The 24,746-nt window shown below is 43.4% G+C and overlaps 1 protein-coding gene across 1 annotated transcript in view; it reads left to right on the forward strand.

Moving 5' to 3' along the window:
• Positions 1-1,403: 1,403 nt before the first annotated feature.
• LOC306793763 (ATP-binding cassette sub-family C member 12-like) overlaps positions 1,404-24,746 on the forward strand; it is a gene marked incomplete at its 5' end in the record, with an annotated part of 29,174 nt that continues 5,831 nt past the window's right edge. Inside the window, 27 exons of the mRNA XM_079291527.1 lie at positions 1,404-1,454; positions 1,815-1,966; positions 2,094-2,240; positions 2,491-2,638; positions 3,042-3,278; positions 4,799-4,972; positions 8,609-8,756; positions 9,664-9,812; positions 9,944-10,051; positions 11,398-11,631; positions 11,720-11,791; positions 12,024-12,148; positions 12,723-12,795; positions 13,516-13,719; positions 14,092-14,226; positions 15,170-15,260; positions 16,583-16,633; positions 16,998-17,090; positions 17,193-17,296; positions 17,939-18,121; positions 20,316-20,542; positions 20,712-20,849; positions 21,911-22,100; positions 22,205-22,294; positions 22,506-22,695; positions 23,159-23,318; positions 23,441-23,519. Of these exons, the coding sequence (XP_079147653.1) occupies positions 1,404-1,454; positions 1,815-1,966; positions 2,094-2,240; positions 2,491-2,638; positions 3,042-3,278; positions 4,799-4,972; positions 8,609-8,756; positions 9,664-9,812; positions 9,944-10,051; positions 11,398-11,631; positions 11,720-11,791; positions 12,024-12,148; positions 12,723-12,795; positions 13,516-13,719; positions 14,092-14,226; positions 15,170-15,260; positions 16,583-16,633; positions 16,998-17,090; positions 17,193-17,296; positions 17,939-18,121; positions 20,316-20,542; positions 20,712-20,849; positions 21,911-22,100; positions 22,205-22,294; positions 22,506-22,695; positions 23,159-23,318; positions 23,441-23,519 (3,753 nt within the window). The remainder of the gene's footprint in view (positions 1,455-1,814; positions 1,967-2,093; positions 2,241-2,490; positions 2,639-3,041; positions 3,279-4,798; positions 4,973-8,608; positions 8,757-9,663; positions 9,813-9,943; positions 10,052-11,397; positions 11,632-11,719; positions 11,792-12,023; positions 12,149-12,722; positions 12,796-13,515; positions 13,720-14,091; positions 14,227-15,169; positions 15,261-16,582; positions 16,634-16,997; positions 17,091-17,192; positions 17,297-17,938; positions 18,122-20,315; positions 20,543-20,711; positions 20,850-21,910; positions 22,101-22,204; positions 22,295-22,505; positions 22,696-23,158; positions 23,319-23,440; positions 23,520-24,746) is intronic.

Genomic DNA, 24,746 nt, shown 5'->3' on the forward strand with positions numbered 1-24,746 from the left:
GCCCCTCCGGCTGCCACAATATGCTAAACTGGCTGAAATCGGGGAAACTGTCAGGTGGGACATCTGAAGCTATCAGTCATAAAAGAGGAGAGGGACAGAGAGAGAGAGAGAGGAATCGGAGGCGAGGGGAACGGAGAGGTGCGTTGGGGAGAGACCGGGAGAAGAAATCGAGTCAGAGGAAGATGAGACGGAGGAGACCGAAAAGGAGGAAGGGATAGCACAGACAAATCGGGAGCACATCGGCCCATCGCGGAGTCAAGGTGAAAAAAGAGGAAACGAGGGTGAGCATCAGACTGGGAAAAAAAAGAGGGAAAATGATGAAAAGTATCTGTGTCTGGGCTTCACTTGGATTGGCAACGCAGATTCCCCAAAGCCACAGTGCGTGGTGTGCGGTTCTGGAGGTTCTGGCTAACAGCTGTATGAAGCCCTCTTATTTACGTTGCCACCTGAACACCAAGCATGCCAGTGCAAGTCAAAAGCCCCTTACATAGTTTATATCGAAATTGGAGGAGTTACAAAACAGCCAAAACAACTGCAGTCTCATTCATGTTGGGTCTATAAATGACGCACTACGGGCTTCATATCTGGTTACAGAATAGCAAGAAAGGGGCTACCGCACACAATCGCCGAAGATGTGTGCTTGCCAGCTGCCAAAGCGATGGTGGAATGTATGATTGGGGGGAAAGAAGCAAAAAAGTTGGACATGATCCCTGTGTCCAACAACACTGTGCCGCGCCGCATCGATGCTTTGTCCGAAGACATCCTGGCTACATTAGTCGGTCATTAATTGTAAATTAAATGTGATGCAATCTGCCTCTGAGCCTATGCGTGTGTCCTCGCATCCGTATTGCTCTTTAAAAGTGACGCCTTGTGTAACTGAAATTTATTGAAACTTTGTTGCAGTGTTTCAGGGCGTTTTCACACCAGCTGGATGCAGCAGACAAGCCCTCGTGGGTGCTGCACTTTTGAGAAATAACTTGTTGCTGTATAAATAAAGGGGCTTGTGTGTTACAAATTTTGAAGCATTCACACAGTCTACTTGCAAGAGAATAAATGGAAAAACACAACATTGAATCTTCTGAAGACTCAATTATTGATTTGTGAACAAAAACTCTCTTCCGATTAACATAGAAATCTTCCACAACATAATACATAAAGCATCCTGAATGACAGCATTTCTTATGACTGCTGATGATTGTGTTGAAATGAGTAAGCTTCAAACACACAACAGCCGTAATATCGTCACACTGTTACACAGCAGAATGAGAAATGGTTACACCCTCCCTGTTGATGCTGTTAAAAGTATTTGGTTAGTAGGCTTAAAGCAATATTCACACTTAAAATCTTTTGTTGGCGAGTGAAATAGTGACGCTGCATGTTTTTTTCCCTCGGTACAGGACAAAATGAAGAAAGACCTTTCTCTGGAGAAGAACGACAGTCGAGGAGTCTCTTTTGTAAGTTTAGAACAAACAACAGCTTCCACCAGTACACTTCCGGCCTCTTCACATGTGGCTTTCACTGCCTGAGATCTTTTCCTCTTCTATTGTTTCTCCTGCATCCTGTGTTTTCAATGCAAACTTGTTTGATCCACTTTTTGAGGCTCTCTTTAGTCTTTTATTTTGAATATTGACAAGTCTCTCGCTCTCTCTCTGTGTCTCTCTCTATGTGTCTCTTTCTGTCTGTCTCTCTCTCTGTCTCTTTCTCTCTCTGTGTCTCTGTCTCTCCTTCTCCTCACCATCTCTTACTCTGTCCCACTCTTTCTGTCTTTCTGTCTGATTCTTTCACTCTGTCTCTTTGTGTTTATGACTCTTCAGCAGGAAGATGTTTTCCGACAGAGAACTGGATTTCTGGCCTCCAGTTCAGAACATACTGATTTGGACAAGAGAGAAAAATCCTACCCTACCCTGTTTGGAAGATACAGCCAGAGCCTTCAGACCCTCAAACCCTTCCGCTGGTCCTCATCTCAGTCAGTTGTCATTTGTCTTGTTTTGATGCTGTTATATTCCATTTGATAAATAAATGTACGGTGACATGTCAGCAGACAGATACTGTACTGGCCCCCATTGCATATTGGGTGATGTTTCCATGTCTAGGTCTCACCCTCTGGACAATGCAGGTTTCCTGTCCTTTGCAACCTTTGTATGGATGATCCCCATGATGTGGGCCTTGTTCAAGAATAAGCTGGACATGAGCTCTCTCAAACTGTCTCCTTTGGATGTAGCCGACACCAGCGGAGAAAGGTTTGACACTCTTGTTGATTCGTGGGCGCACTCACATTTCTCTATTATCATTTCATGCAATGAAATACAGGACAGTATATTTATAGATTTATAGATATTTATAGACATGACAAGTCTAGCTGCTGAAATTCTTATCTGGAAAATGACTCATGAAAATGCTGGGAAATTATTAATTATGAGGTCATGTTTGTGTGTCAAAGTTTTACTTGAGTAATAATTGAATAAGGCTAATATGGTGTGTTGTGCACAGACTCCACAGACTTTGGGAGGAAGAGGTGGCAAAGGTGGGCCTGGAGAAGGCCTCTCTGGTCCGTGTAATCCTTCGCTTTCAAAGAACTAGGCTGATTCTCTCAGTCGCTGTTGGTGTCCTTGCCATGGTGGCAGCGTTTCTGGGCCCGGTAATTACATTTGAAGCTGAATATCTATACCAGTACCAGTGCTTCCTCTATTGGATACCAGATCCAGGAGTCTTTTCTGATGTTTTTCCTAATATCACATTCACTGTAAATGTGCTTGAAGAATTCAGATCTTTTTTTAAGTAAAAGTGCAAGTACAACACTGTAAAATACTCCACTACAAGTAAAAGAACTGCATTCAAAACTTTACTTAGTTAAAATATACAGATATCAGCTACATTTACTTAAAGCCTGAAAAGTAAAAGTTCTCATTTTGCAGTAAAATGGTCAAGAAATGCAACTTAAGGCTTTATGGGTGACATCACAAAGGTTTTATGACACAAATGTAAAGGTTGTTTAATATTTACTGCTCTTTTGTGTGTTACAAACTTCTCTGTCCTCTCAGGCTGTTCTGGTCTATGAGATCCTGAAATATAATGAGGACCCAGAGAAGTCCACAGTATCCTACGGTGTTGGTCTGTCCTTCGCTTTGTTCGCCACTGAGTTCTCCAAAGCCTTCCTGATGTCCTTGTTGTCGGCGTTGAACCTGCGCACTGCAGTCAGACTGAAGGGAGCCTTCTCTTCAGTGGCCTTTCAGAAAGTCATCTCTCTGAGGGTTCACAGCGGCATTTCAATGGGAGAGGTAGGGTTCCTGCATTTCTCTAGGAAAGAGATCTCATACACCAAAATCTCTTTGCCCATTGTTTGAGAGATCTTCTTACTCTTGGTGAACTGTAGAAAGTAGTGGAAAGAAAATATATTTTCAATATAACATAATATGATGTTTTAGATTTGTGGAGTTTAACATGTAAACTGGGGTCAGTCCAGGTCAAAGAACGGTAGCAGTCTTCCTCAGCAGCTGAAGTGAAGGCAGGAATAAAATGTTTATGGTGTGGTTATTTTTAATGTGGACATACATCAAGTGCACATCTAGTTAGAGTTACAGGTGACAACTGCATAATGCCCTTCTTGAATATATATATTTATACATACATTTCTTTTTGTCAGTTATTATTGCATTTTTAGGGTTCTAGCTCCAAAGGGATTCCGTGTGAGCTCGAAATAGCAAGAAATAGAAACTTGGCCCAATAACTGGACATGATGTGCATGTGCTTGCAAGAAATCTGACTTCAATCGGCCAAAGGATGGCACTAGAATGTACCCACACACAAAAAAAAACAAGTCAGATTGACTTGAAATTTGACACATTTGAAAGTTCGCCCACTACATTTTTCTTCATTTGGAATTTTTGAAACATACATTTTTATCATCTCCTCCTTAAATGTAGATCTGATTGCTACCAAATTTTCTGTGGATACTTATTGGACCAAGTTAAACAAAATTATCAAAACCTTGTTGATATATTATAAAGTTTTCAAGATATTGACCAATGAACTTCCAGGGGTCCTGCCTCAGCACATTAATATACCTAACTCAACAATTGTTTGATCAATCATCTTGGAGGGTGTATCTACAAGAGTAGCTGAAACATACCCTGAAAGTTTCAGTCGAATTGACCACTAGTTAACGCTTCCAATATAATAGATGAGCGCGACACAGACCAAATTGGACTATAAATCAGAAACTTTTCATCCAATCAATACAAAACTCCTAGGATGTGTTTCATGACAATGTTAAGCCACGTGTGTGAAACTATTTCAAAATAACTTAATAGGGGTCGGACTAATTCTTAACATGTGCATGGGGCAAATGTGGCCATAAATCAATGACAGCTTGTCCAAACATCACCAAACTTGCTGGATATTTGTGATTAAGCTGTTGAAACATGGCTGTGTGTAAAAACCAAATATGGCTGGAGGGGCTTTTAGAGTGAAATTCTGAAAGGCTGCATACATGGTCATGATGAAACAAGTGTGTGATTGGTTTCACTTTGTCTTTCTTAAACAAGATTAAACCAGTTGAATTGACTTAGCTCAACTTTGTGAAGCCAAATACCCAGTCCCCTGGAATGGCCTCTTGTGGCTATATTTGTTCTTGTTTCCTGCACAACTTTGTTTTTGATCCTGTTTTACAAGGCCACACTTCTTTGTCATAAACATCCTGTGGAATTCACTTGTTCTCACCATTAGTTCATGCAACTTGCCTTGGCACAGCAATCTTGGCAAATGTAGATTCCAGTCTCTCTCCTCCTCTCCCATCCAGATGATTGGTGTTTTGACCAACGATGGCCACAAATTATTTGAAGCAGTATTGTGTGGGAGCTTCGTGCTGTCCATGCCAGTGCTCTTTATTGTGTGTATTGTCTATGCCTGCTACATTCTGGGCTACACCGCACTGACTGGAGTCTGCACCTACCTCATCTTTATCCCAGTACAGGTCTGTATGTTGGAAATCGCACAAACAGATATGAGACATATTTTCATGAGCAGTGTAAAATAAATGGATTCAGATTTAATTGAGCCACATCACAATCAGAGCTAAAAAGAGGTACTGCAATAATCAAAGGTTATAAACAGAAATGCATTTTAATTATCTAGTTGTTGGCAAATAATTAAAGCTTTCCAATTAATTCATTCCAACTAATTCAGCCATCAACGTGCACCACACTAACATATCTTTATTTTCCTCTTTGCGGCTTGTTTTCAATTGACACTGTTGTGGGTTTTATTTCGTCGTCGATGATGATGCTCAGCTTCTTTGACTTATGTTAAAACTCAACACCTAACTCAGTAACTGTTATCTATCTGACTTGTGGTGAGACACCACAGGATCTCACTATTAGGAACTCAGCAACGAACACCCACAGAACACAAGAGAGATTGAATTTTCTTCAGTTCACGCAGATGTATTTGCATCACAAAGTATACAAGTTGTGACAGCCCCCGGGGTGGACAGGGGGTTTCACGACAACACTGACCAATAAACACAACCAGTCGGCAGATAAACGGTTCAAGTGAGGTTTTTACTGAAGGTAGAGAGGGGAAAGAGGTAGGATAGACACTCAAGAACACAATGTCCGTTTTCCAGAGGGAGGGTCGGGGTCCAATTCCACGGGTCGGTGCACCGCGGGTATTCCTCAGACGGTCCAGGGCGCGGGCAGGAGCAGGGTAGTCGTACAGGCAGGGGTCGTGAGCCGGGCGGGTAGTCAGACGTTCCAGGGTGATCCAGGGGTAAGGCAGTCTTCTCCAAGGGTTTCTCTGTTTAGCTACTTCTTCTGCTTCCTCTTCCACTCCTACTCTCTCCCGGTTTCCTGTTGCCTGGGCCCTTTTGTAGTCCCCTCCTCCTCCTCTGATAGGGTGTGGTCGCTCCCTCGTCTCTCCTCCTCAGGTGTTGCTTGTTGGGCTGATGGTGGTTTGGCGCTCTTTTCCCTTCCCTGACATGGGGGCTCCGCCTCCATGTCAGGCAATATCGTCCCTCTATCACTGCCCCTCTGGGGTTGCCCCTCCGGCTGCCACATACCCCCCCCCTTAAATCCGACCTGGGGGGAGGACTGCTCCAGGAACCTAGGGCGTCCCGTCTTGACAGGGCGTCCGCGTTTCCATGAGCGGCCCCGGATCTGTGGACAACAGAGAAAGCATACGGCTGAAGGGATAAAAACCAGCGGGTGACCCTGGCGTTATTGTCTTTCGCTCGGGACATCCATACCAGGGGGGCGTGGTCCGTGACCAGGGTAAAGTGCCGTCCCAGCAGATAGTACTTCAGTTCCCCCAGAGCCCATTTGATGGCCAAACATTCCTTCTCGACCGTGGCGTATTTTGTTTCTCTAGGTAACAGTTTTCTGCTTACGTACGTGATTGGGTGCTCCTCTCCATCCCTCAGCTGGGACAGGACGGCACCCACCCCGGTCTCGGAGGCATCCGTCTGTACCACCAACGGTTGGGTAAAGTCCGGGGTCACCAGCACTGGTTCGGAACACAGTGCTTCCTTCAGCTTCTCGAAGGCGTCCTCGGTCTCTGCCGTCCAGACGATCCGATCTGGCAGCCGGTTTTTGGTGAGGTCCGTCAGGGGCGCTGCAAGGGCAGAGAACTGGGGAACAAAACGTCGGTAGTAGCTAGCTAGCCCAATAAAGGCTCGTACCTGTTTCTTTGTGCGGGGGCGGGGCCACTCCCGGATCGCGTCGACTTTTCCTACCTGGGGCTTGACGCAGCCGCGGCCGATGGTGTACCCCAGGTAGTCAGCTTCCCGGAGGCCGAGGCGACATTTCTTGGGGTTGGCTGTCAGCCCCGCCCCTCGCAGAGCTTTCAGGACTGCGTCCAGTCTTTGGAGGTGAGCCCCCCATTCCTCCCCGTGTACGACGATGTCGTCCAGATAGGCTGCCGCGTATTCTCGATGGGGACGAAGTACCTGGTCCATCAGTCTCTGGTACGTGGGGGGGGCTCCGTGGAGACCGAACGGCAGCCTCTTATAGTGGTACAGGCCCATGGGAGTAGTGAAGGCCGTCTTTTCCCTGTCTTCGGGGGCCACTGCCACTTGCCAATAGCCTTTTTTTTTGCCTCATACGGGAGTGATCGGATGTACTTGTCCATGACCACGCGATCGGTGGGCGACACCTCGGTTGGCTCTGCGTGTAGCCAGGCCGTCGTGATCCTTTTTATCTCATGCATCTGGGCTCGCGGAGAAAGTGAGGCGTCATATGACCAGTCATGAAATCGTTGGGCCTTTAAGAACAGCGTGACCCCGCATCGCTGTAACGCTTCCGCTTTCAAAACCCGGAAGTCAACTTTTCCAGCGCGCTCTAAGTCCTGATACGTTACCTGCGTTTCATTGATCAAAAAGGGGGCTATTAACTCTGCCCAGTGATCTTCTGGCCATTTCTCGCGGAGTGCCGTTGTCTGGAATATTTGGAAAAAAACTTCAACATCGTCCGCTGCCGTTTGTTTGAGCAGGAAGCGCGCTGGATTGGCTCTCTCCACGGTATGTTGCTCCTGTTGGTTCTGTAACATGCCCTTGATTTCGCTTTGCATGGCCTCCGCGCGTTCTGTTTGCAATTCCATATATTTCTCCATTTGGCTTTGCTGTTGGTATTGTTGTTGCTGCTGGGATTGGAGGATTTGCATTTGTATTTGCATGGCTTGTTCGTGGCGCTTTTGGGTTTCTTGGTTGCTAGCGATTAGCCCCGCTAGCAGCTCTTGAAATGGCACCGGGGTGGCCATGCTTACTGGGTCGGTTGGTCTATCGGTCAGCGTTGCCAGAACCGGGTAGTGCCCACGTTCTCCACCAAGTTGTGACAGCCCCCGGGGTGGACAGGGGGTTTCACGACAACACTGACCAATAAACACAACCAGTCGGCAGATAAACGGTTCAAGTGAGGTTTTTACTGAAGGTAGAGAGGGGAAAGAGGTAGGATAGACACTCAAGAACACAATGTCCGTTTTCCAGAGGGAGGGTCGGGGTCCAATTCCACGGGTCGGTGCACCGCGGGTATTCCTCAGACGGTCCAGGGCGCGGGCAGGAGCAGGGTAGTCGTACAGGCAGGGGTCGTGAGCCGGGCGGGTAGTCAGACGTTCCAGGGTGATCCAGGGGTAAGGCAGTCTTCTCCAAGGGTTTCTCTGTTTAGCTACTTCTTCTGCTTCCTCTTCCACTCCTACTCTCTCCCGGTTTCCTGTTGCCTGGGCCCTTTTGTAGTCCCCTCCTCCTCCTCTGATAGGGTGTGGTCGCTCCCTCGTCTCTCCTCCTCAGGTGTTGCTTGTTGGGCTGATGGTGGTTTGGCGCTCTTTTCCCTTCCCTGACATGGGGGCTCCGCCTCCATGTCAGGCAATATCGTCCCTCTATCACTGCCCCTCTGGGGTTGCCCCTCCGGCTGCCACAAAGTAAAGTAAAGTAAATCGAGCAGTCCGGAGCCAACTAACTTCACAATAGCATTGTACATTACTTTATACCCTAAGTCTCTGTGAATATACATGGATACATTTTAAATTATGGATATGATTGAATTTACACAAATATATTTCAAGACACAAATACAGTTTTCTCCCACAACATAAAGATTAATATAGTTTTTTCTGCTTTCAGCTTGGCCTGGCTAATCTCATCAACAAATTCAAATGGAAAACCATATTGATAACAGACAGCCGTGTTCGCACAATGAATGAGATTCTCAACAGCATCAAGCTCATCAAGATGTGCGCCTGGGAAGATTCCTTTGAAAAGACGATCACAGGTATGAAGTTAGACAGACTTTGTTGTCCAGTCAAACATGTTTTTAACCTTTCTTGTCAGGGTTTAAGGCAAAAATGGTAGCAGGGGATTGACCCAAAGACAGAGAGACACGGTGAACAAAGGGATGAATAACGGTGACTTTAATTGTTAAGAAAATGTTCAAAACTAAACTTGTAGAGCTGGGGAGTCAAACAATGTGTCACAAAAAGTCTAAGAAAACAAAACAACTTTACAGGGAACACAGCAGAGAAGAGCAGGGATCATCCCAGGAATCATTGTAGATCAAAACAAGGAGCAGAGCAGGTAGCACAACAGACGAACTGACACTGAGACACTGTGGAGGTGCAGATGATGAGACACAGGAGGATTCAATCAGGGGCGGGGCAGACAATCACACAGGCGGGAACACATACAAATGCAGGTAGTGAAGTGAACTCAAGACACAGGAGGCAGGGACATTCTAAATAAAACAGGAAACTAGCTAAACAGACATTCCTTGAAGAACAAATGTAATGGTTATCATTTATACAGTCCCTTTGTATGAACACAAACCCAATCTTGAAAGTCGCATGTGCTACTTTCCATGGAGCAAAACGTCAAAGTTCAAGGGAAATTATGTGCACCTTTTACAGCAATCTGGATCTTGTTTTGTTTTAGTTTTTGATAACAATTCACATAGCCATGCTGCCAGAGGCACTACAGGCTGAAATAAGGCTGCCACATACCGGTACTCTCCACCTTCAACTTATATAGAACGAGCTGCTTATATATGCAAAACTAAAATCTAGGGTTGAGCTCCCATGTTCTCTTGCCTCCACCAGTCCATGCTCTTTTGGTGTCAGAAACAGAAGTAGAAGTAAAGTTAAAACTGAAACTGTTCCCTAAACATGTGACACTGTCTCTCTTAGGCTTCCGGAAAAATGAGAAGAAAGAACTGCAGAAGGCCAGTTACGTCAAGAACGCCAATACCAGCATCGCCAGCATCATCCCCACCCTGGCCACCATTCTCACCTTCATTGTACACACTTCGTTGAGCTTGAAGCTCAACACAACTGATGTGAGTACTGCAGCACATGCAGTACAACAACCCTTGCCATCATGCCCACTGTGTGATTTACATGGTTGAGGTGTACTGATAAAAAAGAGTCAGTGTTGTATAGTGTGAGCGTACTTCTTCTTTATGAACAGGCCTTCACCACCATCGCCATCTTCAACTGCTTGAGGTTCTGCATGTCTGTTATGCCCCTGTGTGCAAAGGTCCTGGCTGAGGCTGCTGTTTCACTAAAACGACTGAGGGTAAACTCCTCTCTTTTTGTGCTGCTCAGCTGGCAACGGCATTCATTATTACTCTGATCTTACATAAAGTCATCTTGTTGTGATATCATCCAGCCATACCAACTGCAAGGTTGTGCCTTCTAGTGATAATAAATAATGATGAGCTCATAATCTGCAGACTAACGATATGGTTCTTATTTTATCTTTATTCATTTCAAACATAAATAATAGCTTGTATGGAGTTTTAACATGTACGCCAACTGTTGTGGAATATTTCTATGAATAGTCGGGAGAAGAGTGTCAAAGTGTTATCAAATCAATGTCAAATGAAACAGAGTCTGGATGAACGATCAAAGTTGTAATAGTCAATTTATTTGCTTGCAAGCAAAGAGAACACTGTCCCACAGACACATCACGTCATCTGCAGGAGGTGCCCTGAATAACACAGTAAAATGCATGTCTTGCAAGCAAAGAGAGCACAGTCTCACAGATACATCACCGTCATCTGTTTGAGGTGCTCTGACAACATAGTTAAATGCATGGACATTTATACCCAACCAGCATGCTGTTATTTCGGTTCGCAAACAAGAATAAACAGAAGAAGGAAACCAGTCAAAGCAGATGTTTTTCTTTGGAGCATAGTGTCCTGTCTTTACGATACCCTGAAGGCGCTTTTACGGCCTGTTTACAAATCCCTTTGTTATCAGTTTGCCCCACAATATTCATGGGGACACCCAGTCAGATGCGGCCTTTGATGTCACTGTGACCTGGTTAAAAAGTTAAGTCACAGTATGCAGAGACGGAATAAGCCTGTGAATCATCACACATCATAAATACCTAAAGAGGGTCATGCCCTTCAGCTGATGCCCATCAAGGGAAATACCGCAATCATGACCCCTGTGGGTGTCCCCGTCTTTGAAGACAGAAACAATGCACAGGAAAACAGATAACAAGATAACAGATAACAAATAACAAGACACCTGGATGCAAAACTGATAGAATCATCTACTCAAATAGGTTTTGTGCCTGCACTTTTAAAGACTTACATTCTTCAATCCTAAAGCATAAGACGATGACATATTTTCCCATAACACAACCTGCAGTGCAAATTTGGCTTTATTGCTTCTGTTGTCATTCTCTTAGCCTCACACTTGCCTTTAATCTCTTTAATCTCTAAAATATGAAAATTTGTATTGTTACCACATTGTTTTTCCATTGTCATTGTTATTGGAGCTATCTTCTTTGCTACAACTTCATTGCCAGCTTTCATTGTGTTTGTTGCTGTTGTGGAACAAGTTCACACTTAAAATCTCATCTTTACGGTTAAAAAATAAGAAGCTTATCAAAGCAATTTTCGGCTATTTCAGAAAATATTGGTGATCCAGAATCCAGAGCCCTACCTGATCCAGAGAAAAGACAGTGATTCAGCCGTCGTGATGATAAATGCGACACTTTCCTGGAACAAACCAGCCAACCAGCCAGACTCTCCACCCATCATCTCAGTTAATGTGGAGAAGGGACACAAAGTGGAGGACACGTGCCAGAATGGGAAGTCTGAAACCTTGCCAACCCTGAGAAACATCTCCTTCACACTGCCTAAGGTGTGTTCTACGACTGGTCAGAATAAATAAGGTGATCTAGAGAGGGTTAAAGGTTAAACCCAAACTCTCTCTGTGTTATCTTCTGAAGGGCAACCTGCTTGGAATCTGTGGAAACGTGGGGAGTGGAAAGACGTCACTGATTTCCAGCATTTTGGAACAGGTTGGCTCCTCCTTTTGTGTTTTTTGTTCTTTATTCTCTTTTACAATCCCTGCAAGTTCCTGACATAATGTTTGATATTTCAATGCTGTTGATTTTCACTATTTTATGACCACTCTGTCACACAGTTATGTAAAAATGATGCTCCTTATTTACATTTTGATAAACCAGATCTAACTGATGCCATGTAACGAACAGGTTTCCTCATGGTGGTCTGCTCACTTTTATATTTTAGATGCACCTTCAGCAGGGCTCCCTCACCGCTGATGGGACGTTTGCCTACGTTTCCCAGCAGGCCTGGATATTTCATGGAACTGTTCAAGAAAACATCCTGATGGGGGAACCTCTTGACCAGTCCAAGTATATAATCAGTTAACCCACAAACATTATAAGTAACCACAGACCTTTTGAATATGGAAACAAAAGGAGGTATCGTGAACTGGATACCGTTTATGATGTTAATATTTAACCAATGTTCCTCATCATTGCAGTTACACAGACCATTACAACAAGGCATGAATAGGTATTGTCTTTTGAGGTTATCTCACGTGACAAATGTAATGAATGGAGAAAGTTCCTCTTATCACTGTCACTTCGCATCTGGCAAGGTAGTCAAACAAGAGGTCATCTCTGTTATCTGACAGGATTGTTATTTGGAAACCACTCCATGCAGCCAAAGATGTGTCAAGTAATTTGCTGTGTGACGTCATTCAGCTGGCATTTATGACGGTGGTTAGGCCCATAGTTGTGCTGTAATCATAATCTTGTATGAAGTACATACTGGAGTGAAAGTCAACATGCAGCAGACCCGACTGACATATTTAAAAACATGTCTTTCCAAAATATTCAAATCTTATCTTTAAAATGGCTCAGTTGAATACACTATACGTCGCTGTCTCTTGACATTAAGGTAACTCATTGTCTTCCTCCACAGATACAACAGAGTTGTGGATGTCTGCAGTCTCAGAGCTGACCTGGATATCCTCCCATATGGTGATCAAACTGAGGTGAGGGCCTTCTGCTGTACTCAAAACTCCCCGAGCTGAATGTTTGTTTTGCTTTTGAATGATTTCTTACAAGCTGAGTGGAACTTTTAACACTCTCTGATGAGGGGTAGGAAACCCCTTGCGGACATTAGCATTAACAAAAGATGGAATAAGGTAAACATTAGTTGGTACAATCAATAATCCAGTTCGCTTTTCTTTCTTTGAACTGTTTTAAAGCCCATTTTAAGCTTGTATTTTTGTTAGTAACATCATTTTATTTCGAATTGCTTTGTACAGCATTTAAATATCAAAAAAATATACCTCAAACTCTGCCAATTATGTGTTTTTTGACTGTCTCCGATAGCAATTCATTCATGAAACTGACACTAAAACTAGATGTTCACCGAAAATTCATCTAGTGTGCAAAGTACAGTCATTTTACAAAAATGTATTACATGACGCAAATGAATGGTATGTTCAAGTCTGAGTCAGAACTAAATAATTACAAGTTGAATACTAGACCTATTTATTTAGGTTTGAGTTTAGCATATCCAAATTTGCGACACAATTTGGGATCAGTTCCAAGTATGACGGATGTTTCTTACTTATTCTTAAGCTGTTATTCGTTTTATTTCTTCTATATTGTTGTAAGTTAGTAAAAGGGAAAAGCAGATTTTGTAATGTACCATATCGTGACGTGTTGTCAGTGATCTTATCAGCTTCCTGCTGTTTTGTTGGCAGATCGGAGAGCGAGGGCTGAATCTGTCAGGGGGGCAGAAGCAGAGGATCAGTCTGGCCAGAGCGGTCTACTCCAATAAGGACATCTTCCTCCTTGACGATCCACTATCTGCTGTCGATGCCCATGTGGGGAAACACATCTTTGAGGAATGCATTAAGAAAGAGCTCCATGGAAAATCCATCATACTGATTACACACCAGCTCCAGGTAGACACAGCATTGTTCTTTAGCAGATAGTGAATCCTAAATAGCTTAAAATTAAGAATTACATTTCTCAATTAAATTTACATACTTGTTTAAAACACATAAAAAATGATTTGAAGATCCATCCTATTGTGTAAACCCCAAAGTAACAAGTAACAATTTAAGTAAGTAAATCAAACACCAGTAGGTGGCTTCTGATTGCAGCCATTAGGTTTTTTTTATCGTGAATTGTGAGCGTCACCATAACCACAAGATAAGAGCGTCTGCCAAGTGTCATATATGTAAAGACGTGCTGTTTAGACTACGTTAGGTAGAACTCCGGCCACAGAGCTGAGATAGTTTGTTGACATTGTTGTCCTCACTTGTGTCTGTCAGTATCTGGAGTTCTGTGATGACATTATGCTTTTGGATGACGGCGAGGTGCAGGAGGCTGGAAACCACCAGGACCTAATGAAAGCCAATGCACGCTTTGCTCAGCTCATCAGCAACGACCACTTGGAAGAGCCCGAGGTAAAAAAGAAATCTACAGTACAATACTCTAATGTACGATAACCTTTGTGTCTTATCTCCATGTTTTAATAGCTGCAAAACCTTTGTGGAAGTTTGAGTCTGTTCCACAGCGAGGAGGCCAGAGCACGTGTCCGGCTGCTTTGAGCAGTCGACACGCTGCAACAATAAATCTACCAAAACTGGTTTACAATTAAAAGGAATTTAATCCACTGATGCAAGTACAGTATTTACAGTGAAGTACACTATTTCATGAAATATTAAATCAATAAAATCCCGTTTGCAAAAAACTCAACTCAGCTCCTCAGGTATAAACCCCGTCCGTCCTCTGAGAGCCATCACGTGAGAGAGAAAAAGACTTGAAATTAAACCACCCACATCCGTTCGAAACGCATCCTCTTCCGTTTATCCCAATTCCTATTGGCTAACTTCCAGGAGTGTATTCACCTGTCTGCCTTTCTGTCCCTGAGTTTACTAACACATTCAATGACCGTCGGTTACGGTTTAATCCCTTCTATGATAATCCTTCAGTATAAACGTTAAACTTCTGCAACTTTGGCAAAAGCTTCATGTCTCAAATTCTACTTCTAGCTACTAATCCTAAAACACTTTATGCTTATCTTAATTATGCATTTCCAACACCCTTATGATTAATTATGAATTCTTAAATATGAATCATTGAACACTTTTATTATAGCTACTAAACACAGTTCTATGCTCAAATTTCTTACACCTTTCACCGGTTCTTCATTGGTTTTTAGCTTAAAAACAATAAACCAACGCACGTAAGCTGTAAACCAAATGTGTCAGAGGTTTATAGGAGGCAGAAACATGTCTTGTACTAGGCCACAAGTTAACGATTCATCATTTACTTCAGGGTGAAAGTGAGTTGTCGTCAACTTGTCCACACTCCGCAGTATCACTGCGTTTTTGCTTTGTCATTCAGACTCCGAATGAGGAAGTGTCTCCCCAAGACGCTGCCCAGCTGAGGGACATTGAGCTAAGAGAAAGCACCGACAGTGGGTTAGTGAACCCAGGTATGGAATCAAGAAAACATGACTGTTTGTGTAATCATCTAAAACAGTTCTGGGATGATTTTAGATGCCGCAATACATCATTTAATAATTAACGAAAACAAGGCTGGAGATTATTATAGAGTTTAGTACAAAGACACACTGGGAGTGTGGCACATTATTGCCTGAAAGCAATTTAGAGAGCAGAAGCAGTCAAAGGGGGATATTCTATACAATTCTGCTTTACTTTTGGCACAATTATCTTTGGACTAAAGTGCCATTCGTGTCAATACATAACAAGGAGGAGGTAAAAGGTAGTCAGCTGTCCATCGAGGTAACAAGGGGACCTTGGTCGACAAAATAAAGGACAATGTGAGGAACCGCCCACAGGCTCCCAGGTCTCCGGCGTAACGTTCTGGTGTCGGGATGTACGGCTCACGGGCACGCGGAGCTAGAGTGGCGGATGCCGGGGGGGCTGTGGATGGCGCAGGTGGATCCCCCGTCGGAGCAGCGGAAGCACCCGGGGCAGAGGAGGCAGAGAGGTGACTTGATCCATCTTGCCGCTGAGTTGAGACACGCTGGGGGAAAGGGTGCGTAGAGTCTCTACTACTTCCCGGAGAAGTGTCTCGTGCAGGTCGATCAGATTGCCCTGTGAGGCTAGCGTCTGTCGGAGGAAGTTTGGGTCCGCTGGGTCCATGGCGGCCAGATTGTTCTGTTACGGTCAGTTGTTCTGGACCCATGCGCAGACACCGGGACAACAGAGTAGGTGAAATACAAGGTTTTATTTAGTTTGTTCGTGGAGCATGCAGGTAGGAAGGTGAGGCGGTGTGAGTGGCGGCAACTGGGCGGCGACGTGGCACAGGAATCTTGGAGCACAAGAAAAACACAAGTTAGTTGCAAATCGCAACGCAAACTAACTGGTGAGACGAGGTAAACCTCAGCGAGGCTGTAGCTACCACTGAGCTGAAGAAACAATCTGGCGATGAGACTGAAGGAAGCTGGGGTATTTGAGTTGTCTGTGATGATGGTCTGATTGTTGGCAGGTGTGGAGATGAGCCCAGGTGCCAGATGATTGAAGCCACGCCCATGCCATACACACACACACGCACACACACACACACCGACACGAGCTGAGGTCACAGCGGAGCCGTGACACAATGTACTTTGTAAAAGCTTTGTAAAACAATAGAAGACAGGGCAACACATCTACAATCCTGACTGTTAATATACTATCATTGATTTATTTGGGCATGTGTGTCCTTATTACGGTCTACAGCATAAAGATGACAGATATTTCTTCTGTCATTTTATTGATGTCTCCCTTCCACATCTGTGTTCTCTTTCAGCATTTGACATGTTGGATGAAAAGGACGATGGAATGACAACTAACCAAAGATGTGAGTCTGGAAAACTTATTAAATTTTAACTCTGATGTCGGTGAAGTTCAGATCTAACACATCCAGTCTCTGCAGGGATGTCAGACTCATTTGGTTCCATTTTAATGTGGGAACATTAAAGACACATTAAAGACAAAGGGTCCGTGCGTCAAGTGGCCAGAAGTGCTGGCTGGATGGTTGAACAGCATCTCTCTCAAGATCTCTTTCTTAGTTTTTCACTTTTTCCTCTCACTTTTTCTGTTCACAACAAACGAGCGCAACATTACGAATGCCTTCCAGGAAAGAATATGTGCACCGTTATTCCCGCATTTCAACAATTATTGCTCCCCTTTCTACAATGGTTTTCACTTTTCTTCTTCTTAAGCACCCGTCGATGATCAGCTTGTCAGTCAAGAGTCCGCCACAGAAGGTGCCATCTCTTGGAGAGTCTACCAGCAATACTGCAAGGCAGCTGGAGGTTTGAACACTGACAGCAAACCCACACAAATGCATTGTCGTGATTATATGCAATGATACACAATTCACACATGGGATGATGTTTGATGTGACTGTGCTGCAGGCTACACAGTAAGCTTCCTTACCATCCTGAACTTGGTCCTGATGATTGGATCCACAGCCTTCAGCAACTGGTGGCTCAGCTTCTGGCTGGGGCAGGGTGATGGGGTGAGAACCATCTCTCTCTCTCACACACACACACACACACACAAACACACACACACACACACACACACACACACACACACACACACACACACACACACACACACACACACACACACACACACACCCCTGGTTTCATTTCAATGTGTTTTCAGTAAGTGTGTGACTTCCCACAGCTGGAAAGACTTTTTCATGCTCCAATGGGCATGTTTTATGGAAAGTCTGAGGGTTGTGAATAGCTCTCTTCAAAGAGTGTCTGTTTTACCCAACCTTCCAACAGCCACACACTTTTTTCTCATCGTTGGTCAGATGTGCACAGATGTTGGTATTGCTGCATGTGCTCTGCAAATTCTTTTACCTCACATAACTTCACTGTCTGTGTTTACGGCTGAACCAAACTGGTTTTGTCTATATTGGCAGTGATAGAGGTGGTGTGCTTATATTGAACAGATAGAACTTAACTGTATAACTGTAGTAAACTGTGCTAAATATGTGATACAATGTGTTATTTCCACAAGTCTGCACCAATTGTTGACAATTGTATTCACAATAGTATGAAAAATATTCAAAAAAACATGTTGCGTTGATAAATTGTCTCTCTGGACCTGGTTTCCACTAAAATCATATATTTTCTGTTTTTTTAAGTCATCCAATAACACAACCTCAAACCAAGGAGACATCTCACAAAACCCTCACCTGAGCTTCTACCAAATGATTTATGGCGTGATGGTGGTCGTCATGGTGACACTTGCCATCATCAAATGCTTCTCCTACACTTGGGTGACCTTGAATGCGGCCACCAACCTCCACAACACCATGTTCAAGAAGGTACTGTTGGATGGCTGACCCCCAGCCATCTATATACCATCAAACATAACCATGTTTACTGAATTTAATATACGATCGTTTAAAAAAAAAAAGAATTTTACTGAAAATATAATGTAAGGACAAGGTATTACAGACAGAAGGGAGGGACCAAGAGAAAAAGTCACAATTATAAATGCGTCTACATCTTCACGATGGATACATATTTCATAGCCATGGTCGGAGCCACGGATTCATTCCCTGACTTTCCCAAAACCTCAGTGATATCAATTAGTGAGACAGACTAGACTAACATATTCAACTAGAAAATGCATTTCCTGCTGAAAATGCATTGGAATGCTGAAATTATTATTAAGCAAAAAGCTTAATAATTCTAAAAGTTTAAAGATTCCATCAATGAAAAGTCATATCACACCTCTCCTGAAAGAGCTGAACATTTTGATATTCTAATGGTTTCTGTGGCTTAAAAAATGTCATCAGTGGTGATATTTGTAGTAGTAGAAGTTGTAGTAGAAGTATTATTAGTATAAGTATTAGTAGCATTAGAATAAGTACTAATAGTAGCAGTAGTGATATTTGTAGTTGTAGTAGAAGTATTATTAGTAGTAGAAGTATTAGTAATTAGAAGAAGTAGTAGAAGACGTAGTATCAGTAGTCATAGTAATAGCTGTAGTATTGGTCGTAGTATTTAATATAACAGTAGTAGTAGTAGTAGTAGGAATAGTAATGGCAGTAGAATAAGTAGCAGTAGTAGTACTAGTAGCAGTCGTACTAATAGCTGTAGTAGTATGACTACTTTTAGTAGCATGAATAGCAGTAGTAGTGGCAGTTGTCGTATAAGTAATAGTAGTCGTGGTATTAATAGCAGTAGTGGTAGTAATAACATTGATGGTAGCTGTAGTGGCCATTTGTCGGCTAAATCAAACTTAAACAAATAATAATCAAACGCCACTGATGCACCGTGGTCGGTATCCTTACGCAGCCAGAAGAGAGTAAAATGTCCAAGCAGGATTCCATTTTTGTGTATTTATTAAACAAAGCAAATAAAACAAGCAAACAAACTAATTCACAAAACTCCTGTCATGCTGTCTCTCCTGTCCTGTGCAGTGCAATGCTGCTGTGCAGCTGGTAAAAACTATACGCCCACCCCGGTGCATGCTGGTCCTACCTTTCTACTCGTTTAAATAGCAACAGGTGCCCACAGTAATTACCCAAAAATAATAGAACTAAACAAATTACTATTAAAGAGAAAAATAATCTTAACATATGAAACATCTACAATAATTAAACAATACTACTTATAAATGAAATAACAAAATACAATATCAAATAAATAGCTCCAACAGTAGCAGTAATAGCAGTAGTAGTAATAGTAGCAACAGCAAAAGTTATAGTGGTAGTAGTAATACTATATTAGCAGCAGCAGTAGTAGTTGTCGCAGTATTAGTAAGAGCATTAATCTTTTTAACAAAAAAGCCTAATTTTGAGCTTGTTTAAATACAGTTAATCCATGGGGCTTTTATTTTGAAAGGGTGGGGCTGGGTGGGGGGGAGGGGGGAGAGGAGACATAATCATAATGTTTGACACACATAAACAGAGGTTATTAAATGCCTGGCTTCATCACAAGCATTTCAGTTAGAATTCACTCTTTTGGGCTTTTATTTTGAAATGGGGTGTGTGTGTGTGTGTGGGGGGGGGGGGGGGGGGGGTCCTCTAAAAGTCTCTAAGACCTGAATGACTGTATGAGAGAGAGAGACAGAGAGAGAGAGAGAGCTTTTTCATGGAGATAACACAGGGAAACACCTCTCAAACAAATCCTCAAAACTCCCATAACCGTAGCTCCTATTGCTCCGATATTAATAATTGAGAGGAAGGATGAGTTGAAGAACAGATCCTGTAAAAATAGAGAAGAAGAGTTTCAAAAAAAGGGGGACGGAAGAAATAGTGGAATAAAGAAACAGGATAATTGTTTAATTGTTGGAATGCTTAACAGCATTCCAACAATTAAACAAACCCTCTGGCCCTGCCCTCACTCTGCTACTAGGGGATGGAGAGGAGGGATGGGAGCTTAACAAGGGGGATGCATTTTGGTCATTCTATGAACAAAGGGAATGCCATCCCCCCTCATCACCCTCAAATTAACTACTCCCTATAAATATACGTTTATGATGACTTTTGTTTTGTTTTCCTTTCTCAGATTTTCTCCAGTCCCATGAGTTTCTTTGACACGACGCCAACAGGACGCATTCTCAACTGCTTCTCCAAAGATCAAGAGGAGGTGGACACGGTGCTTCCCCTCTACATGGACACTTTCTTTGATTTTGCTCTGCTGGTCACCTTCACCATCATCACCATCTCGGCAGTCTTCCCCCCGATGCTGGCAGCTGTGGTTTTCATGGGAGCTTTGTTCGGCCTCATTCTCTTGTGAGTTGATACCAGTTTAAACATGAAAAAAATGATTTGTATGGGTACTTTTGGAAAATAGGATCGTAGCAATTCAGAATCATTTAAATTGTTGCACGTCTTAAAAGCAGGTTCAGTACAAGAGTTCTTCAAAGGCAAACTAAATATATCAGTTGTGATTCATCTGCAGTATCTTCCAGAGGAGTATCCGACAGATGAAGAGGATGGAGAACGTCAGTCGTTCTCCCTGCATCTCTCTCACCACCTCTACCCTGCACGGCCTCAGCACCATCCATGCCTACAACATAAGAGACAGACACATACAACTGTAAGATAGCAACGTTCCTCGACATGACTCTCAACTGTGTGGCTCCTTATATTGCTGTTTGCAGCGTTGTCGTGGTGACAATATGGACACAGTTTAAAATGGCAGAAAATTGATCATGACGCACATTTTTAAAATCAGTGTATTATAATTCCCATAGTTCTAATACATTAGAGTTAGAGTAATGTATTGTAATAACTAATATAATGCATTATAACCTGATTTTAAGTTACCCTAAGAGGTCATTGTTGACACGGGGTGTGGTGGAGGACTCAAATGCAGACAAGACCAGAAGTAGAGTGAAGCAGGTATTTAATGAATAATGAAATCAGAACAGGAAACTTCCAGGAACACAACAGGGAATCCACGGACGAGACGAGGGGGGAATTCCAGCAGGATGAGACAGGGCAGGCAGACAGGGAAACCGGGAAAAGGACGAGCCAAACGGGAGGGTAGACATGGCAATGATCTGGCAAGGAGTGACTGAGAGGCAGGGGAGGGTAGTTGTACTGATGAGGAGGGAGTGCTTGATTAGTGAACAGAGGCAGGTGAATGAGGGAGGCTGACAGGTGCACTGAATGAGCTGATAGTAGAGTGAGGTGGGTGAGAAATAAAGAGACAGGCGAGAAGGGGCAGAGCTGTGACAATTGTTGGCTTTCAGTGAAGTGAAAAAAATATCATTAAATCTTTGACAGAACAACAAACAAAATGTTGGGAATTTCATCACTTACAGCTCTGACGTTTCGGGCCAAAATGCAAAGTTTGTTGTAGTGCCACCAACTGATCAAATCGCACCACATTTCACACTGCATTCCCTTGGGTCCCCAGCAATACAACTGCCAAGTTTGAAGTAGATCAAATCAACAGTTCTAGAGATAAGCAAAGGACACTCACTCATAGAGTTTCCTTGCTTTATCGTTAGATGCAGTGCAAAAGTAGCAGGTGATGTTTCAGTCAGTGTCTCTAAACCTGGTCTGCGTTTTAAATGCTGCATTATGGATCATTTGGGTGAGGCGGTACAGTATGTATGTTCACAAACCTGCATGTTCTTTATCACATTGCAGGTTCAAGTCACTGAATGACATCAACTCCAACCAATATTTATTGTTTCACTCTGGAACACGTTGGCTCTCCTTCTGCCTGGACTCCATGGCTTCAACCATGACCTGGTTGGTGTCTCTGTTCGTTGTGCTCAGCAGTAATGACTTCATCAGTCCGTCTTTGAAAGGCTTGGCCTTGTCCTACACCTTACAGGTGAGTTTGGAACAGAAAATGAATGAACCTTTCATTTATTTTTGTAAAGATACAGTGAAAGCAACTGCAACGTGTGTATTTAAAGATGTTGATGTGTTGTCCAGCTGACAGGCATCCTTCAGTATACAGTGAGGATGGCGACGGAGGTCGAGGCTAGATTCAACTCAGTGGAGCGGCTGCAGGAATACATCACGGTCAGACTCTAAACATCTCTGCCTCTGAAAAATAATGATACACATGTACACAGGCTGCGTGACAACTACCAACAATCCAACCATTTTTTACTGGTCTTTTACTGTCCATTAAACGACTCAAGGACAACAGTTTCTAAAGCTAATAGTTACATTTTTCTCTGACACACTACCTTTCCCCTCCCTCAAAGTAGTTGTTGTTTATTGTGTACAGGGTTGTACGTCTGAGGCCCCCAGGCAAATAAAGGAGGCCCAAGTCCCAGAGGATTGGCCGAAGAGCGGAACCATCACCTTCCAGGACTATAAGATGAGGTACCGAGAAAATACACCTATTGTCCTGAACGGACTCGATTTCTTCATCCGAGCTGGAGAGAAGCTGGGCATTGTGGGAAGGACAGGCTCTGGTAAGACCTTGACTCCAGCAGTTTTTACTCATAACTTTGTTTTTCATGCAGGTTGAGTTTGGTGTAAATGGGCAATTCAGAAACTGTCACGATGACTCAGACATATTAAAATGATTTGATTGATTGAAGGTAACTATCACGAATTATCAGAGTTGAATCTTGAACAGTCCTAAATACGCACACAATTTTACTTATTTCAATACGTCATATCATATACCGTAATAAGCAACATACCGGTATATGCATTACAATAAATCACAAAGCCTATAGTCTATATTGATCATAATATATCTTCTGCAATGCAAATGTTGATCGCCCAGTTTAACAGCATCTTTTTGGATTTAAATGTGTAAATGAAAGAACTTACTTGGATGAGAGTGTTGACTTGTAGAGACATGGCTGTAGGGTGCTAAGGGGACCTGCCTCTGTGAACCATTAGGGTTACTGTCCTTTGTTTCTGTAGGGAAGTCCTCTCTAGGCGTGGCTCTGTTCAGGCTGGTGGAGCCAGCATCAGGGACCATCCTGATAGATGGCGTGGACATTACAGCCATTGGTCTGCAGGATCTGCGCAGCAAATTGTCCATCATTCCCCAGGATCCTGTGCTATTCATTGGAACGGTCAGGTAACCTAAGCTAACCCCTAACTCCATAGAGCTTTATGTTTACACTCAGGTACACACTGCTCCCACTGTGGTGGGTTAGTCTCTGGCTCGCCAACTGTGATAGTGCATGTCCTTTCCTCCAGGTACAACTTAGACCCCTTCAATAACTTCAATGATGAGGAGATCTGGGCGGCGCTGGAGAAGACCTACATTAAGGACTCGGTATGTTCGCTGGACAATATGAAGCACAGTACATTAACAGTTTCATTAGAGAGTCTAATCAATTATCCAGACTCAATCTTTTTAGCTAGCGTGCAGCGATTTCTTTTCACATATCTTGAAGTGAAATGTTATCTGACCAGATAGTAGCTGTCTTAGTGGTGTATTGATGTTATTGAACCCTTATTTTCCAATGTATTATGAACCATAGCATTGGTGGAAGAAGTATTCAATTCTTTACTTTAGTAAAAGTAGCAATACCACACTGAAAATACTCACAAGTAAAGTCACTGTATGTAAGGCAAGGCAAGGCAAGTTTATTTGTATAGCACATTTCAACAACAAGGTAATTCAAAGTGCTTCACATAAAACACATTAAAACACATTAAAAGCATCAAAACATAAGGCAAAAGAAAAGGAGTTCTATTTCATCCTTACTGACCGCCAGAGGCAGTGCTTCACACTGGATATCTTCCGTCTCGCGCATGCGCAGGTCGAATATTTATATCAACAAAGTCACGTGTGACCTCGGATGACCCCCGTCGTCTATAAGTTCCGGTGTCATCCTGAGCTCAGTCCTTTTTCATCTTCTCGCGACGCAGGTTAGCTACCATGGTAGCATACACAAGGATGTGTCTACGATCAAGACATATTAGAGCTCGTCGCTGTAGCCTTGTGACCACCGGTCGGAGTTGCGGTTCTCTCGCCCTCCAAAGGCTGCGACGAGCTGTCCCTCTTCGGAGGGAACGGTCTGTTCGCCGTTCGGACATCGAGCCCCGGACTGGTGGACGCCCCTATCATCGGTCGTCAGCAGTCTGATAAGGGCCAGCTAAGTTGTGATGACAGCAATCGGTAAGATCGATTAACATTGTTTTCTATAACAGTTGTTTGTTCCACGGTTGGCAGAGCGCTTCCGCTCTAGTTAATCGAGTGGCGCGCTAACGAGAGCGTAGAATTACGCTGTCGGCCCGCCCTTCACAGTGTTACGGCTATCACAGTTAGCAGAGTGTTCCTGCTCAGGCAAACTTGGTGAGACACTAGATCGGCATTGGCGTTGTGTCCATTGAGATTTAATCTTTACATCTGACGTAATTTGCAGTTAGCAGTGTCTTCACTCAGGCTAACTTGGTGAGATGCTAGCTGGGACTGCGTCCATCAACTTTGTAAACCTTACGGCCGTCACAGTTAACAGAGCGTCCCCGCTCAGGTTAACTCAGTGGGAAGATGGCT

The sequence above is a fragment of the Melanostigma gelatinosum genome (assembly GCF_949748355.1).
Source record: "Melanostigma gelatinosum genome assembly, chromosome: 2".
Classification (NCBI taxonomy): domain Eukaryota; kingdom Metazoa; phylum Chordata; class Actinopteri; order Perciformes; family Zoarcidae; genus Melanostigma; species Melanostigma gelatinosum.